The 15006-nt window shown below is 37.3% G+C and overlaps 1 protein-coding gene across 4 annotated transcripts in view; it reads right to left on the minus strand.

Moving 5' to 3' along the window:
- The window catches only part of Arl15 (ADP ribosylation factor like GTPase 15), a 431626-nt gene that overhangs the window by 291680 nt on the left and 124940 nt on the right, over positions 1-15006 (minus strand). For all 4 annotated transcript variants that reach the window (XM_063258140.1, XM_063258139.1, XM_013152886.3 and 1 more), the window contains one exon: positions 8264-8408. In XM_063258140.1, the coding sequence (XP_063114210.1) occupies positions 8264-8408 (145 nt within the window). The remainder of the gene's footprint in view (positions 1-8263; positions 8409-15006) is intronic.

Raw genomic sequence — 15006 nt, forward strand, 5'->3', positions numbered from 1 at the left:
ACCTCACAGGCGGGAAGGGCCTACAGCAATTTTCATCCCACGGGGAAGCCTTGGCAGATCACGGAGTCTGATAGGGCCTGGCCCAGTATCCCCTATCACTGAGGACCCACCAGAAGGTCTCTTTAGACCTATTTGAGCTGCACCCATCAACCCTCAAATAGCCCAGAGCTACCTGCACTCCGCCTCCTGAGCTGAAAGTGCATGCAGCACTCTGCATCCCACAGGGAAGCCTCGGCACATGCTCAGAGACTGATAGGGCACTGCCCAGCATCCCCCATCATAAGAAGACCAACTGGAAGATACCTCAGGGTCTATTTGGGCCCTGCACAGCGACCCCCAAGTGGCTTGGAGCTTCCTGCACTCTACCTTGAGAGCCAAAAGTACAAGCAGCAATTTTCACCCCATGGGGAAGCCTTGGCGCATGGTATGGAGACTGGTAGGGCTTGCCCAGTGTCCCTCAGAACTGGAGAACTCACAGGAAGATCTCTCTGGGCCTGTTTGGGCACTGCCTAGTGACCCATAGTGGCTGGGAGCCACCTGGTAAGGCCTGTCTTAATGACACCACTCAACTGGGGAAACTCCTTACAGTAGGGATAGATATTCTCCACCCAAGAAACAACTGAAACCTTGCCTTCAGCTTTCCTAAAGGAATATAGGGAAATGAGAAAACCACAAGAGCAAAACATAATCTCAAACCTCCAGGCCATCCTGAGGAAAACTAGGAAACATGGACATAGAAGAAGATGTAGGTCACACACCTGAAACTCCTAAAATGATAGCAACTGAAATAAACAATTGCAGGAAGCTATAAAAGAACTCAGATCACAAATAATTTACCAGGTAAAGAAAAAATGATAAATGTAATGAAAGAAATGCTGAACACATCTAAAGAAGACACTTAAGAAATCAGAAGAACAATGAGAAGAGATGGAAACCTCGAATGAATAATACAAGAAACAAACAATGCATGAAACAGATTCAAAGAGATATAGAGGAAGTAAAAAATTCCACTGAAATTTGGCAGAACTGCCTCAATGAAGTGAAGACAGACTTTCAGACCTCAAAGACAAGATTGCAGGTAGTGAACAGGAAAGGAAAGACCTTTTAAAAATAACAAGGAATCAGGAAATAACAATTCAAGTTGTAAGATGATGTAAAGAAAAACAGCATACGATTGATAAGTATAAATCAAAAAGAAGGTGATAACACAAATGATATCAAGAGGCTATTTACAGAAATAATAACTGAAAATTTCCTAAACATGAGAATGGAAACTGAGATACAGATAAGTGAAGCATATAGAATTCCAAATAGCCATAGCCAAAATAAAACTCACCCAGACATGTAATAATCAACATCTCAGAAATCCAACTTAAGAATAGAATATTAAAAGCTGTTAGAGAGAAGAGACAGATCACTTATATAGGAAAGCTTATCAGAATCATAGCACACTTCTCAAAACAAACAATGAAGTCAAGAAAAGCATACAGTGATGTTCTTCAGATCCTAAAGGAAAACAACTTCCAATCCAGACTAGAGTACCCTACAAAACTGTCTTTCAAAATGGTTGGAGATGTATTGTAAAAAAGAGAGGAAAAGTACTCTAAAGGATATAACTGCAAGTATGTTTAGTTATGTAAGACAGATGACCATATTACTGTTTTTGTTGGATCATTGAACACAACTGTTTGCAGTCTCACTGTCTGAATGTCCTCTTTGTATGCTTTAATTTTGTAACTTGAACAACTGTTTCTAAGATGACACTATGTAATCTATTAACTAGCGATTTCTGTTTAATTTTTGAGATTCTGTATTACTTGTACCCTTATACTGTTTTTTTTTTCTTTAAATAAAATTTTTTAAAAATGGATGGAAAAATAAGATACTACCACAACAAAAAATAGCTTCATGACCATCAAACCAACTGTGCAAAGAATTCTAGAAGACATTCTAGATAGACATAGAAAAACACCACTAAGTGAGGCAAACAAACAGAAGAGAAAGGTAAAGAACCAACAGCAGAAAGATAACATCTCAAAAATAAACCAATATAAATCATTTATAACCATAAATGTAAAAGGCTTCAATTCACCAATTAAAAGAAACAAACTGGCAGAATAGATCAAGAAACAACATCCAACTATATGCTGTATACAAAAAAACCATCTAACCCAAAAGAAAACTCCCAGACTGAAAGTCAAAAGATGGAAAACAATACTTCATGTAACAAGAACAACAAAAACAACAAAAAAAAGCAGGGGTAGCTATTCTGTTTGCAGACAATGTGAACTTCAAACCAAGAATGATCCTAAAAGATAAAAAAGGTCACTACATACTAGTTAGGGGGAAACTTCAAGAGGAAGAGATAACAATCTTAAATATATATGCACCAAATTTGGGAGCACCAGCTATACAAAACAAATATTAACAGATATGAAAAATCAAATAAGCAATAACATAATTATAACAGGAGACATTAACACCCTATTGACACAAAGAGACAGATCAACTAGACAGAAAATCAGCAGAGAAATAACAGAACTGAATCACACCTGTGAACAACTGGACTTGCTGGACCTATACAGAATGTTCCACCCAAGAACATCAGAATATACATTCCTCTCAGCAGGACATGGGACATTCTCTAAAATCAACCACAGAAAGTGCTTAAGTTAAGTAAATGCAAAACAATTGAAATTATCCCATATATGTTATTGGATCATAGCACCATGAAACGAGAAATTAATTACAAAAGAAGCTGCAAAATCTCCACACATGGAAATTGAATAATACACTCCTGCACAATCAGTGGGTCACAGAAGAAATTCAAAAAGAAATTGAACAATATCTACAAGCAAATGAAAACATAAATACAACTTACTGGAACCTGCAGGATGCAATGAAAGCAGTCCTCAAAGGAAAATTTTTTGTGGTGAATTCCCACATCAGGAAAACAGAACAAACACAAATAAACAACCTGATGCTATAACTCAAACATCTAGAAAAAGAAAAGCAAGTCAAGCCCAAAGCCAAAAGAAGGGAGGAAATTATAAAGCAGAGGGGAAATTAATGCAATAGACTAAAAAACCTATACAAAGAATCAATGAATAAAAAGTTGGTTCTTTGAAAGAAATAAAAAATTGATAAGCCCCTAGCCAACCTTATTTTTAAAAGGAAAGAAAAAAACTCAAATTCATCAATAAGGAATGAAAAGGGCAAAATCACTAGAGACTGTGTGGAAATACAGAAGATCATCAATACCTATTTCAAAAATCTCTACTCTCATAGGCTTGATAACACAGATGAAATGGATACATTCCTAGAAACATATGAATTACCAAAGCTGGATCAAGAAGTAAAACTGCTTAATAACCCAATTTCAATTAATGAAATTGAAAATGTAATTAAAACTTTACCAACAAAGAAAAGCCCAGGTCCAGATGGATTCACTGCAGAATTTTACAAAAATTCAAAGAAACTTAATAGTGACACTCCTCAAATTCTTCAGTGAAATTGAAAGGGAAGCAATTCTCCTTACTTTATTTCTGGAAGCAAGTATTATTCTAATACCAAAACCAGAGAAAGACCCAACCAAAAAAAAGAGAACTATAGGCCAATCCCCCTAATGAACATAGATGCAAAAATTCTCAATAAAATACTGGCAAATAATGCAAAAAATCATCAAGAAGATTATACACCACAACCAAGTGGGATTCATCCCAGGAAAGCAGGGATAGTAAAGTGAAAGCAAATCAATAAATGTAATCCACCAGATCCATAAAGCCAAAAATAATATCACATGATCATTTCTATAGATGCAGAAAGAGCTTTTGATAAGGTCCAACACTCATTCCTGGTAAGAACCTTACAGAAAATTGGACTAAATAGTCTTTACCTCAATATGATAAAAGTCATCTATAACAAACCAATAGCCAGCATCATATTAAGCAGCCAAAAACTGAAAGCCTTCATTCTAAAATCACGAACAAGGAAAGGATGTCCATTATCACCAATCCTATTCAATTATAGTACTGGAAATACTAGCCAGAGCAATTAGACAAGAGAGAGAAATAAAAGGAGTAAGGATAGGAAAAGAAGAAGTTAACTTATCATTATTTGCAGATAACGTGGTACATAGAAGACCCCCAAAACTGCATTGAAAGACTCCTATGTACAATAAGTAAATTTAGTAATGTAGCTGGATACAAAGTCAATACTCAAAAATCAACAGCATTCCTATACACAAACAGCAAAATCACTAAGAGAGGAATAAGAGAAGCCACACCCTTCACAATAGCATCCCCCAAAAATGAAATACTTAGGAATCAATATAACAAAAGAAGTAGAAGATCTATTTAGGAAAAATTATAATACCTAAAAAAAGAAATTGAACTGGATCTCAGAAAATGGAAAGGCATCCTTTGTTCAAGGATAGGAAGAACAAATATTGTGAAAATGGCCATTCTCCCAAAATTGTTATACAGATTTAATGCAAACCCAATCAAAATACCTCTGGCATACCTCACAGATGAAGAGAAATCATTCCTAAAATTCATCTGGAACCAGAAAAGACCTAGAATAGACAATTCTGAGCAACAAAGGCAAAGCAGGAGACATCACATTCCCTGACTTGATTTTATACTACAAACCTACTGTAATAAAGTCAGCATGGTAGTGGAATAAACACAGACCTGAAGATCAGTGGAATAGATTAGAAGATACAACTGCAACTACAAACACAGCTACGTTATCTTTGATAAAGGGGCCAAACATATTCACTGGAAGAAGGATAGTCTCTTTAATAAATGGTGCTGAAAAAACTGGCTTTCCATATTCCTAAAACTAGACTCATACCTATCACTATGTACTAAGCTAAAGTCAAAATGGATCAAAGATCTAAATATTAAAGCAGAAACAATCTACTAGAAAACAAAGTAGGCAGAAATCTTGCAGACAGAGGGGTAGAGAATTTATCAACAAAAATCAAACCACACAGAAAATACTTCCCAGAATCAATAACTGGGATCTCATCTTTTTTTTTTTTTTTTTTTTTTTGGTCTTTTTCGTTTTTTATCGGTACCAGGGATCAAACTCACGACTGCCTGCTTGCAAGGCAGGAGCTTATGCCACTGAGCTAAATCCCCAGCCCCTGGGATCTCATCTTATTAAAAAGTTTTTGCATGTTGAAAGAAATCTCTAACAGAGTAAAAAGGAAACCCATGATTTTGATTTTGAAAAAATTTTATTCAACTGTCCTCAGACTAAGAACTTTTGTCTAGAACATATAAAGAATTAAAAAAAAATCAGACCCTCAAAATTCAAAGAACCAATCCAAAAATGGGCATCTGAGATGAACACACAGTTCGCAGATAAAGAAATATAAAAGGCAAATAAATACATGAAAAAATGTTCACCATCACTGGTCATTTGAGAAATGCAAATTAAAACCACACTCAGATTCTACCTCACTCCAGAAAGAATGGTGAGGATCAAGAAAACTACCAACAACAAATGCTAGAAAGATTGCAGGGGAAAAAAGAACTTTTCTGCACTGTTGGTAGGAGTAAAGACTGATGTAACCACTGTGGAGATCAGTCTGGAGATTCCTCAAAATCTTGGATTGGAACTCCGATTTGATCCAAAAGAATTGAAGACATCATATCACAGTGATATATGAACATCCATGTTTATAGCAGCACAATTTGTAATAGCCAGATCTTGGAAACTACCTAAATGTCCTTCAACTGAGGAATGGATAAAAAAAGATGTGGTATTTTTATACAATGGAATACTACTCAGCTATAAAGAATGATCACATTAAGATATTTATAAGTAAGTGCATGCAACTTGAAACCATACTCGTAAGTGAAATACATTAAACTCACATGTGTAAATACTGTATAGTCTCCCTAGTGTAAGGACTGGTAAGAGTACATAAGATACAAAATCCTCAATAAATACGGTGAAAAGGTAAGAATCTGCTCAAAAGAGAAGAAAATAGTATCTCAGGGAAAAAAAGGAAGGGAAAAGAAAAAATATCTAAATTTGTATATAGGATAGCAAGATGATTGTACTACAAATTCTATTCTTGGAACAAAACAGTTAACATTCATAGGATTGGAACAATTTTGCATGTTTGTGTCTGGTGACCTGAGGAACTCTTTTGAAGATCACGATGTAAAATAACAATCTTAGTTATGTTCCTACCACCTTGTTTTGAAGGCCTATATTGTCATTGCTTTGGGCTCTTTGCTACTGTTATTTATTTGTCTTTTTTATTTCTTGTTTTTCTATTATATTGTTTTGTTCTGTTTTGTTTTTCCTTCTAATGCAGAAAGGATAGGTGTACATGTAGAAGATTATAAATACCTCAAACTTCTAAACAGTTTATAAGAATCAACTGTATTATGTGTGATGAAATGAATATCTACTTTGAATAAAAAGAGACATTATGGTATACTTCACTAAGGCCTTTCATTACCTCGGTTGCACCATTATGCTCATTCTCTGTCTCAAACAGCTTCCATATTGCAGCCAGCTTATCTCTTCTCAAATGAACACCTGAGCACAGTTTCTACTTAAAATACCTTTATATCTCTATACTATCTACAAAGAAAGCTCAGATTTCTGGAAAGAGTATCAACAGTTTGCCAAGATTCAGCCATTGTCCTTCCTTATGCCCTTTCTCCTGGTACTCTACTAACACACAACGCAGTTATGCAGAAATGTGGTTTCCAAGAGGACTCACTCTCACACCTCTTCACCTCAACCAAGCTTTCCCTCTGACATATAAGTCTCTCCACCCACCCTACTCTTTTGTCTCTCTTTGCTATCTTGCCAAGGAACTTCAGAGCCGATGCAAAAAACTTCATTGTGTATACCGCCTTTCCACCATGCTCTCACTTTTGTATATGTCTAGACATGAACAGAAGGTCTGTGTGGCCAGGAGAATGAGTACTGGGATCAGTGCTTATCCCCAGTGTCTAAAATTGGACCTAGCACACAGTAGATGCTCAAAAATCTGGCTCGATACACAGTTGTTTCAACTTTCCCACAAAATGTCTGCCCCTGCTTATCAGTTCTCCCATAGCAACTGTAATCCTCTTTTCCCACAACTATTCTTCCAATATTATCAAATTTATACTCTTCTTTCTTATGTCACTGTCAGAAGAGAAAGAAGCAGCATTTGGGGAGTGTCATGGTTTATGTTTGTGTCCCCCAGGCCTCATGAGTTTGCATTGTTCATTTGTGATGGTTCATTGTATAGTGCTTGGATTGATGTTGTCAGTGCTCCACCCACATAGGGGTGGAGCCAGGAAGTGATGTAATGGCAGGAAAAAACGTGTGTCTTTCTCTTTGCTGGTTCGAGCTCACTGTGGGCGGCAGCCATGAACTACGGTCCAGGCATGCCCGCCTGTCTTGGAGCCAACTGAGTGTGGACTGAAACCTCCAAAAACTGTAAGAAATAAACCTTTCCTTTCCCAATTTGGGCATCAGGTATTTTGTCTCAGCGACGACCATAAAGTAACTAAGACAGGGAGTGACAAAAAACCCAGGACAGGCTTTATTAACTTTGGCACTGACAACATTTTGGGCCACTTCACTGTTATGAGGGTTGATGTGTGTACTGTAAGATGTTTAGTACCATTATAGGCTTCTACCCACTATAAGCCACTACCACCCTTTCCTAATTGTGACAGCCAAAATGTCTCCAGGCATTACCAAATATTTTCCACTGAGTATGAGGACAAAATCTCCCCTGACTGGAAACTACTGTCTCAGAATGAGTAAGCTGCCCCAGCAAGCAGCAATGGTAAAGCTGATGAATGTGCTCTTACTGTCCAGGTGAAAAATGAGGAAGGAAAAAAATTCAGACTATTCCAATGATGTTGTTTATTGAGTATGTGAATAAAAGCAGGCTACAATGACACTTCACAGGAAGAGAGCACTTAGTGGGTCTAACATGAATCCATTATGCCAGAGAAACAGAGTTCCAGACATCAGGATTAGTCTGTATTAATATCTTCTTGATTTATTCTGTGGCACTGGAATGTTCAATAAGAGGGATAGGGGATACAGCAAATTAATGCCGGTAAGCCCCCCTCCAATCTTTTTTGAAAAAGCAGGATATTTAAAATTTAAATTAATAAACTGACTGACACCCTAAATTACAAATAGAAAGGAGAGGAGCAGTTACATAAGTAGCACAAGAAATTAGAAAGGTTGGGGCTGAGGAGGAAGGGACAGACAGCACTGTACTCACCTGTGGTTGACACAACATTCTCAGGGTTTTCACTGCACAGCTTTGAGAGCAGACTTGTCTTGCCAGAACCTGTGAGGCCTATGCATACCAGATCGTACTCTGGTCGTGCAGGTGGTGGTCCCTTGCAGCAAAGTGCTCTAAAACACTGCCGAGAGAGAGGAAAAATGTGATTCTAAATAGGACAGTGGAGACATATAATATTTAAAGTGTCTGCAACAAGTATTAACAGACAAGTAATCTATGAATTACAAGAAAACAGTAACTTCTGAATGAAAAAACAAGGATGACATGACCTTAGCCAAGTACTAAAGTTATCATCTCCAGTCACAGACATGTTTCCCCCTTTTCTTCCCCTCTTCCTGCAAGGGCAGGTACACCATATTGAGTATGCATCATAATGTAGCATTCCAGCCAAAATACACACCATGAACCTCACCAGGAAGAAACCAAGCAAATCCAAGGTAAGAACAATCCTAGAAAACAACTGACCTATTTTCTATAATATCAATGTCTTAAAAGTCAAAGAAAGATTAAGAAACTTCTCCAAGATAAAGATTAAAAAATACAATATGAAATTCATTGTATAATAGATTAGATCCTGATCAGGATGGAAAAGTGCCATCAATGACATTACTGGGACAACAGTGAGGACTGAATATAGATTGCATATTAGATAACAGTGTTGTATAAGGTTACATTTCCTGAAGTAACTGTACTGTGTTATGTAAGGGAAAATCATTGTTCTGAGAAAACACACTTAAGAACTCATGAGGTCTTGGTGTCTATAACTAACTGGCTCAGAAAAATTCTAAATCTCTTAACTTCATCTGGTAAGGAATGTGACAAAGCAAGCACTGTATGGTAAAATGTTAACAATGGCTGGTAAAGTGGAGCAAAGGAGTCCATATGAACATTCTTTGCTCTAGACTTACAACTCTTTGATTTCAATTTTTAAAAGTAGCACTTTGTTGTTGTTGTGTTTTGGTTTCTTATTTTATTTCTGAGACAGAATCTTATTAAATTAGCCAGGCTAAGCTTGAACTTGCCATCTCCCTGCCTCAGCCTCTTGAGTAACTGGGATGTGTGAATATCCCTAGCCAAAATAAAGGACTTAAAATCATTAAATGGAGTCTATGTACATATCATGGTCTTCCTGGCCTGTGCTAAATTCTGCATCACATTAGCTGACCCTGGGTACTGTGAACTGTACTGTAGCTTCCTTACTGCACAAAGTTGTTTATTCCACAAGAGTAAAGACAGGGAAATTTGGGAAATAGTATGTCATTTACAAAGTGATTTCTCCACTTAACCACTGACTGTGGATCAACTGTGTGCCACCTTTGTAGAGCCTGAAATATTTAAACCCTAAATGATTCATAGACAAAGAAAAAGAGAAAGGGAAGCCAAGAAAAAAGAAGGCAGACATACTTCTGCGTCATCTGGAAATCATGACAGATGAAAACTACAAAGGGTCTGTGATGATTTTTCTCAAATAAAATCTGAGTCATAAGTGACTGTTCCACTTCTATAAATCAAGTATGATTATTTTTCATATCCAGTCAACCAGGTGATCCATACAACCTTTGAAACAAGTCTTAGAATCCACCTTGCTTCTCTTCAGCCCAGGCAATCATTATCTAGATATCAGTGTTCTCCTACAAGGTGTTGCAAATTTACTGTTGCCCTGCAGCCACGCCTGCTTATTAAGAGAAAGCCTGATTTTTATCTGTTTAAGCCACTTCAGTTACTCCTACCTGCTCTTGGGTCCAAATTCTTATCACAGTCCAGAAAAGCCTCCAAGAACTGCTCCAGACAGGCCAACAGCCTCCTGCCCACCACTCTCTCTTATGTGAGGCACTTTGCTATGCTGTTCCCTCTTCCTTCATCTCCTGCGTTAGTCAGGTCCTCATCAGTTTGCAAGTCTCTACTTAACCACCTCTTTCTCAGGGCAGTCTGTTCTGACCCTGATTGCTTCAGCAATTGATGCCAAGCTCTAATGGCATGTAAGTGTGGCCTAAGAAAAGAAAATCTAAAAGCTAACAAGGGGCTTAATCTATACCCCCTGGCTGCCCATACTTCAAGAAAACAGTATCAAAGTCAGAGGAATCCTTCACTTTAAGGCCAAAAGGCAGCCTGATTCCCAAAAGAAAAATTTTGATATACAGGATCTACTTTCTTGGTAGATTAGAGCTCTCCCACCCCACCAACTCACTTTTCCTCAGCTTCTCAAAGGTTCTACTACATTCTGGCAAACCATTTTTTATGATCCATATTCTTCATTGATTTACTACACTCCCACCGCATTTGCTCTCAGTGTTTTCAAGCCTGAGGAATCTTTATATATCTCCATATATCTTCAGCTTGCCTTCATATATCAACTCCTCTTCCTATTCATTCATTTAGTCACTTCTCATTGGCCATGATTTAGTTCCGATGTTTTCTCCTAAATGATTACTGATAACTGTGAATGGTCTCTTAGATCCCAACATATCACATCCTACAGTCATGTAAGAGCTAACTCATATTGCCCAACTTTTCACAAACATTTGTTACCCATGGAAAAAAAAGTCTCCTAGATTCATAATAAAGAGTTTTACCCAAAGACAGATTTACGAATGTACACATAATATCCCCTTGAAGATGGCCAATGGCTAGCAGCTCTTCACATTTAGGAGAGGTCTTCTATATTCAGGTAAAATGGTAAACGCACAGTTCCTCTTACTAGGATGTTTTGTTTTGTTTTGTTCTACAAGGTAACTGGGGAAGTACCTTTCCCTGCCCTGGAGACCTCCATTCTTGCTCAGCTTCTCTGCCAGAATTCTACTAGACTGTGTCCTGGAGAAAAGGTGGCCTGACTCAACCATTCGGGCCCAAACTATTATAACTCTTACGTACAAAATGAAATTATGTGACTGATTGTTTAAATTATTTAGGAACATGCTTTGGCCAAAAGTTCCACAACTCTGTTTTTTTTTTCCTCTCTTTTTATAATGCAGTGTAAAATGTCCTATACATTAAGGCTTGTATTTAGATGTTCTCACAAAGCCTCCTGTGCTCACAGGTGAGGCTTTGGGGAATGGCTGAATCATGGATGTGCGACCCTGGATTAAGGGTGTGATAACTGGATTCGTCCATTGATTGGTTTAGCATACCCGGGAGTGGGTGGCATTATCCAATAGGCTTGTAGCCTGAATGAAATAAAAGAGAAAGCAGAAGAAAGGTTGCCGCCTCCTATCTGCCATGCCATGAACTGTTTCTTGGCTATCATGTTCCTCTGCCAAGAAGTCTTACCTTGGAGCTAGCTAACTACAGACTGAAAACTCTATAAACTGTGAGTTCAAATAAACCTTTTTGCCTCTGATTTGTACATGTCAGGTATTTTAGCCCACCAATGAAAAAGTAACTAACAAACTAAGCTCATTAATACCTACATATCTGTTAGTTTATTCCAGGTCACCTAAGATACTTTTGACATAAGACAATTTAAAAACGATATTCTACCTTTCTTTCTATTTGTTCCAATGATGTCCTTGTTCCTTCATGGTTCCAATCACATAGAATGTATTGATTCTCACAATTTCTCTTTGCACACTCTTACTGCTTTCCTAAAATCTAGGTTCTGTAGTTTCAACTATTCTGGAAGAACCCAAATGAAATCAGAATAAAATAAATTTCTTTCCCAAATCGCAAGCTATGGAAAAAAAGGCATTTAAATGTTAAATTGACAGTTATGACAAGGCAGAATCTTTTAAATAGATCAAAGAACTCTGCAAATGTGTATTTGAAATAAGTAAATCCCATGGTTAACAGAAAAAGTGTCAGTTTGTGAGACAACAAAATAAAACTTTTAAGAGTGTGCCACTTCAAATGGAGAAAGAATATCCATTTTTTTTTTTTTTAGTCAGTTCCTAACACTGTACAAAGTTTTCATTTGTTTTTTGGCTTTTAAAACTTAATGAAGCTTTGGATCTTATAGTCAATTTCCTTAAAATTACTCATTTTGGCTTCTAGACTATACTGTACTAAAGTTCATTGTGTTTGTCTCGTACAGAAGCTCCTGCATTGTGAAGAGTAAGCCCTTTTCACTGCAATACAATGCGAAACACAATGCTGTCGGCAGTCCTGACAGCAAGCGGCAAACTCAGGCTTCATTCCCAGGCCAGACACTAAGGCATTGTGTAACTCTGCTCAAGCCCCATCCAGTTTCCCCATGATTAACCAGTAACATATAACACTATCTGCCATTTCCTTTCTTCAGTAGGATGTTATGAGTCATGTATTCAATGCTTTATGTTATTAAGAAAGGCACTAGATGGGTAAATAAATGATGCTCAATTTCCCAAAGTATCTTGGCTACTAGTTAGCCTGCTTGGGCAAGGGCCTGGCAGCCCAAATACAGCCCAGACTGGAATACTTCCCCTTCAACCAGTCCACAGAAGCAATCTCCACATGTTTTATCCCAATTCAGTTGAACCTGTGACAATACACACACAAAACCATTGGCCTTCACTTTCAGCACGAAATAGAAAACAGAACTGGTATGAATTAATGACACCCTATGAGGGGCAACTAAGGTCATGGTTTCCTTTGCTTAGACCACTTCATCTCATGAGTCTTTTTCCATTGGGTCAATTACGATTTGCTCCATGTGAAAGAACCTAGGATATCTACTATATTCTGTCAATACACAGAATGTTTTTCCCCTAGTAATGCATGTACTATCTTTCACCAATGTTGTAAGGAAATGGTATGCCAATATCTAAGAGTAGGCAAAGTCTAAAATCACCAGTGATAATGCTATATTATACATTTCCAGGGACTCATGTGATCTTTGGCTGAAATATGGAATAATTAAAATGTAAAAGCATAAACATTAGGGATACCAAAAATCAAATGTAAAGAAGAAAGGTGGTCCTACGTATCAGAAATAAAAAAGAAGCAAAAGACAAAATCACCAAGATAAAATAAGAGATTTCATTTCAGCCTGGTGACTCTGCACTGAGACAATAATTTCTTAAAATGTCCCCTTTTCTATTAGGGTCAATGTCACACACTCAGCAGCCCTGGAAGAACATTGTTCACAGTAGGTACTCAGTGAATATCAGTTCATTAAGTCAAAGCTGTGAAATATAAAAAAAAGCTGTTAACTATATATCTCATTTTCCACCCTCTGAGTCACTAGCAACCCTCCAAATCACTCACTAGTCCCTCAAACAATCTCAGCACTTTCTGTTCTCACTACCCTGGTCCTGGATACAAGGAATAAAAGGCCTTCTCTTCTCTCCACCACCTAACAAATCCCTATTCAGAGTTCTTCTTAGAAGTCACCTCCCCTTGGGAAGTGTTCTTCAATACCTTCAGAGAAGTAACTAATCCTATCTTCCACATCTGTCACATATCCATGCTTCCAGTACTGGAAGTAATATATATCACATGTACTTCTTCCCCCAACTGTCAGATTTATCAGCTTGTAGAAATATGCACAGACCCCAAGTCATGTCCATTCATTCTTGGTCCTATTACCAGTCCAAAAAGCTTAATTTTACAGTTTCCAAGAGTGGCTGGGCATCAAAACAGAGCAACAGAGTTGTCCTGCAACCACATCACATATTTTTGGATAAGAGACTTGTTCAAAAGCCTCTCACTCTGACACCAGCCCCTTCACTACCAGTATTTCCTACCACCCTGTGTCACTAAATTCTTGGACTTTGGAGACACTATATTTGTTTCAATTGATGCTCTGTTTTTCATTATGAATACAAGACTTTATTCTGAGCATGATTTCAATTTACTTGAAGCTCTGTGTAGTTCCTGGAAATTTTTCTTCAGTCAGCTCTAAGACTTCCCTATAGCTACACAGTCAGTGCCAAAGCCCCAGTTTCCTCCTCATTTAAATATAGGTCTTATCAGACAAACACCCATGGATCCCCATGATAAGCAGAAAGAGTGGGACCTAACAGAGTACTTACTCAATAAATACTTCTTAGATTAATGAAACATTTATAAGTGGTGCTTAAAAACAAGAGAAAACTCATAATTTTAGGTATAAGTATTTTTCTCATGCAGTTTGGCTTCAAAATCAGGAAGAAGCACAGGTACATTTTGATCCTCATCAACTTTCATAATGAAAACAATATTAAAACTCAATTTCTAGAAGTATTTTCTAACATGTCCAATGAATAAAACACAAAGTGCTTAAATATCTGAAACGACCTGATTTAGAGCAAAATATATTCCAACTCTAACAGTCAAATATATATCTATCTTTTGAAAATGGAAGCTCATGCAAAATATAACACAATGCCAAATGTGCTGTAAGAAATGTCAGAGTTGCTTGAGCTCTGTGGGAGATACAACAGCAGTGGGCATCCTTGTATGTGGTGGCAAATCTATGGCATGTGTGCTGCAGTGAACTGTTTGTATCATTCAAAGTTCTAAAAGCTTCACTATCACTGTCCTAGCAAGTGAAAAACAAAACCCAAAGACAACTAATACTATTCAGCTGATTTGTGTGTATTACTTTATTTATTCCCCAAAACAACTCAGTAAGAAAAGTACTATATGATTACCATTTTAATAAAAGGAAACTGCGGATCAAACAAGTTAATTTACTTGCCTGAATGGAGCAGAATTCAAATCTTAGCAGATATGGATCCAGAATTGTTTGTGGAGCCACTGAAATGATAGACTTCTAATATCTGAGAGTGTTTCATGCCAAAAGAGCCTTTCAGAGCCATTCTGTG

Source organism: Cavia porcellus, unplaced genomic scaffold, assembly GCF_034190915.1.
Source record: "Cavia porcellus strain 051 isolate PalLab524CR breed Dunkin Hartley unplaced genomic scaffold, mCavPor4.1 scaffold_11, whole genome shotgun sequence".
Taxonomy (NCBI): Eukaryota; Metazoa; Chordata; class Mammalia; order Rodentia; family Caviidae; genus Cavia; species Cavia porcellus.